The sequence below is a fragment of the Mandrillus leucophaeus genome, unplaced genomic scaffold, assembly GCF_000951045.1.
Source record: "Mandrillus leucophaeus isolate KB7577 unplaced genomic scaffold, Mleu.le_1.0 Scaffold927, whole genome shotgun sequence".
Taxonomy (NCBI): domain Eukaryota; kingdom Metazoa; phylum Chordata; class Mammalia; order Primates; family Cercopithecidae; genus Mandrillus; species Mandrillus leucophaeus.
Genome location: NW_012110108.1, coordinates 735,611 through 745,217, shown reverse-complemented (window position 1 = coordinate 745,217; position 9,607 = coordinate 735,611). Strand labels below are relative to the sequence as shown.

The 9,607-nt window shown below is 42.5% G+C and overlaps 1 protein-coding gene across 1 annotated transcript; it reads right to left on the bottom strand.

The window, feature by feature from the left end:
• Positions 1 to 8,468: 8,468 nt before the first annotated feature.
• On the bottom strand, positions 8,469 to 9,404 carry LOC105532029 (olfactory receptor 2AP1-like). The gene has a single exon (XM_011970094.1). The coding sequence runs from the start codon at positions 9,402 to 9,404 to the stop codon at positions 8,469 to 8,471; it is 936 nt and encodes a 311-aa protein (XP_011825484.1).
• Positions 9,405 to 9,607: the final 203 nt, after the last annotated feature.

The window sequence follows — 9,607 nt, the reverse complement described above, 5'->3', positions numbered from 1 at the left end:
GCGCCTGTAGTCCCAGCTAGCCTGGGCGACAGAGCAAGACTCCGTCTAAAAAAAAAAAAAAAAAAAAAAAGAAAGTATATCAAACCTGAGACCAAAAAAGATAGTGATTTGATTTGAGCACCACCCATTTTATGTTTACACGTTAAAAAAGTTAAACATTTTTTATAGACAGGCAAAATAGAGAAGATTATAGTGAATCCTTATATGCCAATTACTCAAGTTCTGCTATTTTGGGATTTTGATAACACTTTTTCTGTTTTTTGTTTTTTGAGATGGAGTCTTTCTCTGTTGCCTACAGTGCAGTGGAACGATCTCAGCTCACTGCAACCTCCGCCTTCCAGATTCAAGCGATTCTCCTGCCTCAGCCTCCCGAGCAGGTGGGATTACAGGCATGTGCCACCAGGCCCAGCTAAGTTTTATTTTTTATTTTTAGTAGAGACGGAGTTTCACCATGTTGACCAGGCTGGTCTCGAATTCCTGACCTCCAGTGATCCAATCACCTTGGCTTCCCAAAGTGTGGGGATTACTGGCGTGAGCCACTGCGCCTGGCCTCAATTCTTGTATCTAGAAACCATGGATGGTCTTAGAAATACTGAAATCTAGAAATATATTTTTACTCATTAGATTTGTTCCAAGCATCCAACCTATCTGGCCAGGTCATATCCATATGTTCAACCTTTAAATAGAAGTTAAAAAAAGTTTTGTGTCTTCACAAATCAAGTTTCATATTTCAATAACATATTTAAAAATCTTGTACTTACAAGGAAATTTCCAAGTACAGAGTAATTTGTGAGAACTCTTCCTTAGAAAACACCTTAAAATCTATTTGTAAATGGCAGCCTCGAGGTTACGGGGCTCCTAATTTCCTCTCCCTCCCACTTTCTTCCTTCTCGCCTTCCCATTTTTTTTGTGGCTTTCCTTTCTTTCCCTCTTCAATTCTTCTTTAGCCTTTATTTCCCCCCTTTCTTCTTCCTTCATCCATATCCCCACCCCCCAGAAGATGTTGCCTTTTGAGGATAAAAACTGTTTTACTTTACACATATTAAAATAGCATTGCAAACTTACAGCAGTTCTGAGCTCCATTGTCCCCCTCCTCCTCATAGAAGACCTTGGCACATATTATTACAAAGGGAGGAAAAGAAAACTCCATTATTGTTTTCCCTACTTGAGGTATGATGTGGAAAGAGCAGATGTATGGTCAACTTTAATGATTTTCTTTGATAATTTTATTTTCATATTTGATTTTTAAATTTTTCCTTAAAATTAAAAAAAATAAAGACAAGTTTTCACCATGTTGGCCAGGCTGGTCTCAAACTCCTGACCTCGAGTGAGCTGCCCGCCTCTCTCTCTTTAAGTGCTGAGATTACAGGTGTGAGCCAACCACACCTGGTGATATTTTAATTTTTATTGAGTGCCCTTAAGGCGCCTACTTGGCAATTGTATTTAGGCAGAGTTTATTAATCTGTGAGTACTCCCCTTCAGTGTTTGACATTTTCTAAAGAAAAAATCTCCACTAGAGGGAAGTGTTTGCTTAGCTCATTCCTGGACAGTGATTCCACCGTGTGAGAATTTAAGTCCTTTCAAGAATTTCTTAACACGTGGTGTGTGTGAGACGTTGTAAAAATAATATGTCCCACTAGAGGGAGCCATTTACCCAGATTATCTCTGGAATAGTGAGTCCATGACCTGATAATTTGGTCCCTTCTACACATAGACGTGCTAAAAGCAATGTCCTAGGTCCTCAGCCTCCACCTCCCATTGCACAGTTCCCATGGGGGCCTTATACAGGAATTATTTTCACATCATAATAACCTTGAAATGGAAGATGGGATAAAATTGCAAGCTACTAATGCAGTGTACTAGTGCTCAATGTGAGACTGCTTATTGTTGGCACATACAGTATTTGTTTACCTTAACCTGGCTCATACATTGTGTGTCTATGGGGTTTGGACATTCAAACATTCAATCAAGACTAACTCAGGTTGGGAAGTAAGCAGATGGGTACATCCTCCTCCTGCCTATTTTCTTTTCCTCTTCCTCTTCTTCTTTTTTTTTTTTTTTTTGTGACAGGGTCTCACTCTGTCACCCAGGTTGGAGTGCAGTGGTGCCATCTTGGCTCACTGCAGCCTCCACCTTCTGGGCTCAAGCAATCCTCCCACCTCAACCTCCTCAGTAGCTGGGACCACAGTAGCTTAGCCATCATGCCCTGCTAATTTTATTTTATTTTATTTTTTTGAAATGGAGTTTCATTCTTGTATCCCAGGCTGGAGTGCAATGACGTGGTCTTGGCTCAGAGTAACCTCTGCCTCCCAGGTTCAAGTGATTCTCCTGCCTCAGCCTCTGAAGTACCTGGGATTACAGGCATGCACCATCACACCCGGCTAATTTTTTTTTTTTTGAGATGGAATCTCACTCTTGTCACCCAGGTTGGAGTGCAGTGGCAAGATCTCGGCTTACTGCAACCTCCGCCTCCCGGCTTCAAGTGATTCTCCTGCCATAACCTCCTGAGTAGCCGGGATTACAGACACCTGCCGCCACACCTGGCTAATTTTTGTACTTTTAGTAGAGACGGGGTTTCGCCATGTTGGCCAGGCTGGTCTTGAACTCCTGACTTCAGGTGATCTGCCTGCCTTGGCCTCCCAAAGTGCTGGGATTACAGGTGTGAGCCACTGTGCCTGGCTGGCTCATTTTTTTTTTTTTTTGTATTTTTAGTAGCGATGGGATTTCACCATGTTGCCCAAGCTGGTCTCAAACTCCTGCACTCAAGCAATCCACCCACCTCGGCCTCCCAATGCTGGGACTACAGACACGAACCACTGCACCCAGCTCTCCTGCCCATTTTCTGTACCTTTTGAGAAATACATACTCAGACTGGGCACCTCTGGGCACCTCTCTTGTAGACCATCTGAGAATTTTATTCTCAGGGGACAGAGTCCTTGGAGAAGGGTGGCCCAGAAATGCTCCTGACGAGAGTGTGGGACTTCAGGCCACAAATGACTTTTGAGCTCTTCTGGAGACTTTAGAATCTTATTTCACGTAGAATATGCATTCAAGTCAGGCTCCTTGGGACTAGAATTTCAAAATCCACCAGGTCAGTATCCCCATCTGAGTCTCAACTCAGAGGCCAGTTGCCCAGTGTGGAGAGCATTGAATGCTCCAGAAAAAAAAGAAATAGTTCTGCCTCAGTTGGCCTTCTGTTTAGAGCTTATTTCCTTGATAACTTCCTATAGCCTGTGACCATACATGAGAAGAGACCAGGTTAAATGTCCTGATTTTATCAAATCAACTTCAACTTACATGGGAAAACACTCTCTTATCTCGACTTCTTAATCCTAGATCCTTAATCAAGGGTCACCATGTGTTTGCCATATATATTTACTTTTTGTTAGTGTATTGGCTAATTTTCATTGATTCATAAATCACCCTAATACTTAATGGCTTATACAACATCATTTATTTAGTTGATGATTTTGTGGGTTGGCAATTTAGTGTAGGCTTATTTGGGTAGTTCTTCTGTTGGTCTTTGATAGGCTTGCCCATGCCTCCTCAGTGGCCAGCTGGGCAGTTCTGCCAAGGGGTGTGTGTGTATGTGAGATGATTGTCAGGTGGGATGTTGGGGGCAAGTGGATTATGTGTCTTTTATCATCTAGTAAACTAGCCCAGGCTTGTTCACATGGTAGTCGGAGGATATGCTTTTTGTGCATTGCATTATGCACATTGCATTATGTTTGCTAGTGTGACATTGTCCAAGGCAAGCCACATGGCCAATTCCAGAGTCAGTGTACAAGGGCACTACTAAAGAGGGTGGCTGTAAGGGAGGCAAAGAATGTGTGACCATTTCTTGCAGTCTCTGACAGTTGGTCACATTTGACATGTGGACTATGTGAGGGCTGTTGAAATACAGGAGTAGAGTGAATCCAAGAGGGATTCTAAAGGAAGAGACAAATGAATGGGAGACAGATAGTAGGGAAGAGTCAGGGATGACTTCAAAGTGGTTAGTCTCAAAGAGTGAAAGGTTAATGGTGCCATGGATGTAAATGGGGATGATTTGGAGTGTTCGGAAAAACTCCTCTGAGAGAAGGTGATATCTCTGCATCTCTGTTACCTCAAAAGAGGCAACATGGTGAGGGGCTAGGGATGAAAGGTAATAAGGGAAATAGTGACACAGGATTTTTCTTGGTCACTTTGCAACAAGCTGGGGCCCTCCAACTGGCGATAACCCTGCTCGGGCCTTCCTTAGCCACACTACCTGCTGCAGAAGAGAGCCCGCCCACTTGGCCTGCCAGGGACATGCTTGGCTTGAGCACTGGCTCAGCCTGTGGCTGGGCCAGGTGTGCCCCTGCCCACCTGTGTTATAGCTCATACCCATGTTTGGCAGTTCCTGAATTCTTATCCCATGCCCAAGAAGAATGAGGATATGCCTACCATTGAAGGGTGATGAGGGCGGAGAATTTTATTGAGTAACAAAACAGCTCTCTGTGGAGAGGCAATGGGAAGATGCTGTCTCATCTGAAGTTGAGTTGTCTCCCAATGTGCCTAAGTACAGGGCTTTTATGGGCTCAGAATAGGGGAGTGCATGCTGATTGGTTTGTGAGCATGAAAAAAAGTAAAAAAAAAAAAAAAAGGCATCACTCAAAGGTGGGCATGATAGTGTTATAAAAAGCATTTAGGGAAGGGTAGGCAGGCATATGTAAAATAGGTGAAGGGTGGAGATCAATCAGAGGAAAGTGCGCCAAGCAAGAAGGCAGATTCTCAATCTGGTCTGTGAATTTCACTTGTAGCTTGACTTTCAGGCTTTAAACTGTCTTTGGCTTGTAGGTGGGGTTTCACTGGGGACCTGCCCCTATCTACCTAGGCATTTGTCTGCCTCATGCCTCTATTAGTAGGGACGATTCTGTTTCAAATAAAGGTGAAGTATAGAAGGAATATTGGATGTGGTTTGCAGAGAAGTAGAGCACTGAAATGAAATACAAGACTTGGAGGAAAAAGTGGGGAAGAGGCAAGAGAAAGTTTGAAGACAACACTGTCTCTTAGGTTTATTTTCCTACAGAAAACCCACAGGGCCCTGGGAGCTGAGGAGTAGTAAGGACTTGGTTATTTGTGGGATAGGTAGTAGGAAGAGAGGTCCTGTCGACCTGCTGGCAAATAAACTTGGAACTTTTTCTTACTGAGTTGGAGTCTGGAAGCAGCTCATTCTTCTGGGGCTAGGTGTAGATATAAACTTGGTGGGGGAGCTAGAGGAGATGTTAGCATCAGGCAGGAAAGTGAGAAGTCACCTCTCATCACATGCAACACATTTTCCTATCTTTCCAAACATCTCATTCATTACTCTATTAATGTATTAGTACCATATTTGGAATTCTTGTCACCCATTGACTTTTCCTGGTTTATTGGCAACAGTAGAGAGAAGAAACTCTTGGTAAACTTCCATCCCTTGTTGTCCTTGAAAGTAATCTCTCTTAAGAAATCATCTTTGAATATTAATTATATGTAGAGTCACTCATTTTTGTTTGTTAAAAATTGAACACAATTTTTTATACTGTTAATTGAAATGGGTATAATGACTCTTTACATTGAACAACTCCCTAATAGAGGGCCTTGAGTTCTTGGCCTCAATTTCCTCATTTGTAAAATAAAGAGGCTAAGCCCACAGGATAGGCAGCCTTTAAGATGGCCCCCAATAGTCTTTACCTCTTGTTTTTTTCACTTGTGTAATCCCCACCCTTTGAGTATAGGGTTGATGTAGTGAATTACTTCTAACAAATAAAATATGGCAAAAATGATAGGATGATGTTTCTTAGATTAGGTTACAAAAGGACTGGCTTTTATCTTGGGTACTTTCTTGCTCACTTAACTTGATGGAATCCAGTGGCCATGTTATAAACTATCTTTTGGAGAGGCCTACATGGCAAGAAATTGAGGGAGTACAACAGTTAATGAGGATTTAAATTTAGCTAGCAACCATAGAAGTGAGCTTGGAAGGAGATCCTCCCTCAGTCATGCCTTCAGATGAGACCATAGACCTGGTTGACAGGTTAACTGCAATCTCATGAGAGATCTTGAGCCAGAGTCATTCAGCTAATCAACACTTAGATTCCTGGACCAATGAAACTGTGAGATAATAGATGCTTGCTATTTAAGCCACTAGGTTTTGGAAGTAATTTGTTAAGCAGCAACAGATAGAAAATACACCTTTTGAAGTGGGGTACTGTCATAACAACTACCTAAAATGTAAGAATGTCTTTGGGGCTAGGTAGTGGGTAGAAGCTGAAAAACCTTTAGGGATTTTAGAAGACTACTGATGAAAGCTTGACTTTGAAAATACTTTTTGTAGAATTTTGGACCTTAAGGATGCTATGGATGAGGGCTTTCAGGAAACTGAAGAAAATCTTACTGGAAACTGGGGAAGGACTTTTGTTATGTAGTGACAAAAGCTTAGCAACACTGTCTCCTGCAGTTAAGTGGAAAATGGAAAATGTGCCTAGTGAACTGGGTAATCTAGCTAAGGAGATTTCTAAGCAAAGTGTCTAATGTGCCACCTGATTTCTTCTTGATAGTTATAGTAAGAGGAGAGAGGAAGGTTGAAGTAAACACTGTTAAACAGGAGATATCCAGGACTTGATAGTTTTTGAAATTCTCTTCTAATGACAAATTATGCTAAAATTAAGAAATGGTTTCTAAGTAAGGGTCCAAATCAGGGCACTGTCAGGAAAACCAGTCCAGAGGTGATATCAAGAGTGTGACTGTAATATTTTAAGACCTCAGAAATATCAAGGTTGTGCCTGAGTACCAAGCACAAAAGAAGACCTTTTCAAGAAGTTAAGAATGTGTTTCAGAGGTCCTTTCAATAAAATAATAGGGATACTAGAACCTTTAAAGATCTTTCAGGCCTTAGCTGTGGATTTTATCTAATGAAACAAGTATCAAGAAGATACATTGGAGATCCATAAAATTCCCAAATGAGTTACATCAGCAGAAACTGTGTCATCTTGGATTGAAAAGAAGACAGTACAAAATAAAAAAAGGCATTTGGGTCACTGTAATTCTATTAGAAGGAAGAAGGCTGAGAAAACTATTCAGCTACAATTGTGTGCTACTTTTCATGAAAAAGGAAAAATGACTCAGAGGGCAGGACCAAGGACCCAAGAGCAATAATGAATTATTCCCAAGTTTTGAATGAATCAAGGAGTTTCCATCATTTTCAGCTGGATTTCATAATTTTTCTGGACCAGTAATTCCTTTGCATTTCCTATTTTTGAGTGGTAATAGTTATGTGGTTATTCTATGCCTACCCCGTCATTGTATGTTGGGTGTGTGTGGGGATGTTAACTTGTCTTTTTTAGTTTCACAGGTCTACAGATTGAGAACAGTAGTTAGGGGGCTGTATTACGTACCTGAGGAACTATACCCAAGGAACTTCATCTACACCTGGACCTGATTTAGATGATGAGATTGTGGATTTTGATTGGAAACTATAACAAATGAGACCTTTGATGACTTCGAGAAGGGTGGAATATATATTGCATATGGGAGGGACATGTGCCAGAGGGTGGACTGTAATAGGCTGCCTGTAATGTTTCCCAAATCATCCCTGCCTCCTGATATTCATGTCTTTGTGTGCTCTCCTCCTCTTTAATATGGGCTGGACTTGGCGACTTGCTTCTAACAAATAGCGTATGATAAAAGTAATGTGATGTCACTTTTAACATTAAGTTATAAAATACTTTTGGCCATTCTTTCATTTGTTTGCTCTAAAGAAAGCCAGCTGCCATGTTATGAGCTTCCTTATGGAGTGCCCACTTGGCAATAAGCACTGAGGAATTAGGGCCTGCTAACAGCAACTGGAGTGAACAACTCAGAAGTTAATCCTTCCCTAGTGCAGCAAAAGATGACTATTAAAGCCAGATGTCTCACATCTGTAGGAAATGTGGTATTGCATTTAGATCCAGAAGTTGTTGGTTTGAACCCTGGTGTCCTGTGTGATCTTTGGCAATACACTTAAACTGTTTGAGTATATCAATATCTTTATGTAAAATGTGAATAATAATTTTTCCATCTACTTCATAGGGTTATTGTGAAGATTAAGTGAGGTTAGTGTTGAGAAAATGCTTTTGAAACTGTGAATCGCTCTACAAACATTATAGGTGTTAGAAATGAAACTGGCATGCTAATGAATGTCAGCTGTTACTGGAGTCTAGATGAGGGCACCTGGGGACATAGGCTAGCCCTTTCTCATTTCTTTGGCTGACAGAGTGCTAAAAGAAGGTGCAAACCTAAGACCGAGGCTAGGTAATAAGACACTTCATGTGATAACAGGACATTTTCCTTATGGCCTGTGGGAAAACCTGCACCTTACTGGGGGTGCAATGGGGGCCTAAGCCCCTGACTCCTGCCTCTTGGCCTGACATCATTTGGACTTACTCTGGGGAAGGCACCCATTTTTCCCCAGAAGATGCCTTTTGGGGCCCTTATTTATCTTGGAACCAAGTCATTTTTCGGACAAGGTCTTTCACTACCTGCTTGACTTGTTGGTTCCTCAGAGTATAGATGAAGGGATTTAACAGGGGGGCAATAATTGTATTGATTAGAGACACTCCCTTGTTGACATCAACCCCCTTTCCTGGAGAGGGCTTGACATACATAAAGAAGCAGCTGCCATAACACATGGTAACCACAATGACATGAGAGGAACAGGTAGAGAAAGCCTTCTTCCTCTCCTGGACAGAGGGGATTCTGACAATCGTCCGGACGATCTGGACATAGGACAGGGTGATCAGTACCAAGGTGCCGAGCAGTGCTACTAAGGCCAGGGTAAAATCCACCATCTCCAGCACCTTTGGCCCACTGCAGACGACCTCCATTAGAGGCGTGTAGTCACAGAAGAAGTGGTTGATGTGGGTATCACAGAATGGAAGCTGACTGGTCAGGATGACAGGCACTATGATGAAGGAGAACCCTAGTAGCCAGCAGGTGAGGATGAGCTCTGTGCAGACTCTACTGCTTATGAGCACAGGGTAGTGGAGGGGCTTGCAGATGGCAATGTACCGGTCATAGGCCATGGCTGTGAGGAGGAAGAACTCTGTGGCCCCCAGGAAGATGTGGAAAAAGTCCTGGGTAATGCACCCAGCAAAGCTAATGGTCTTGGTCCCCGTGGCAATGTTGAGCAGCATCTTGGGGACGATGACTGTCTGGAACCAAATTTCTAAGCAGGACAGATTCCGGAGAAATAAGTACATAGGCGTCTGCAGGCGCGTGTCCAGCAAGGTCAGGCTGATGATGGTCAGGTTCCCAGACACAGTCACAAGGTAGGCAAGCAGCAGGAGCAGAAAAACGGCCACCTGAAGCTCTTTGGTGTCCGTCAGGCCTTGGAGGAAGAACTCAGTCACCACAGTCTGATTGGCCATTGTGGACCTCAAGCCCTTTCTAGAAATGTGCAATTCTGGGCAGATAGGACCATCAGAAATTAGGATGAAAAGGGAAAAATTTCTCCTGAAATGCATCTTTTTTTTCCCCTCCCTGCCACTTCCCCATGGATTCAGGAAAGCAGAGCAGAAGCTTCTGGAGGTTCTTCCCTAGAAAGAAAAGTTGCCTTTTTCAGAATCTGAGG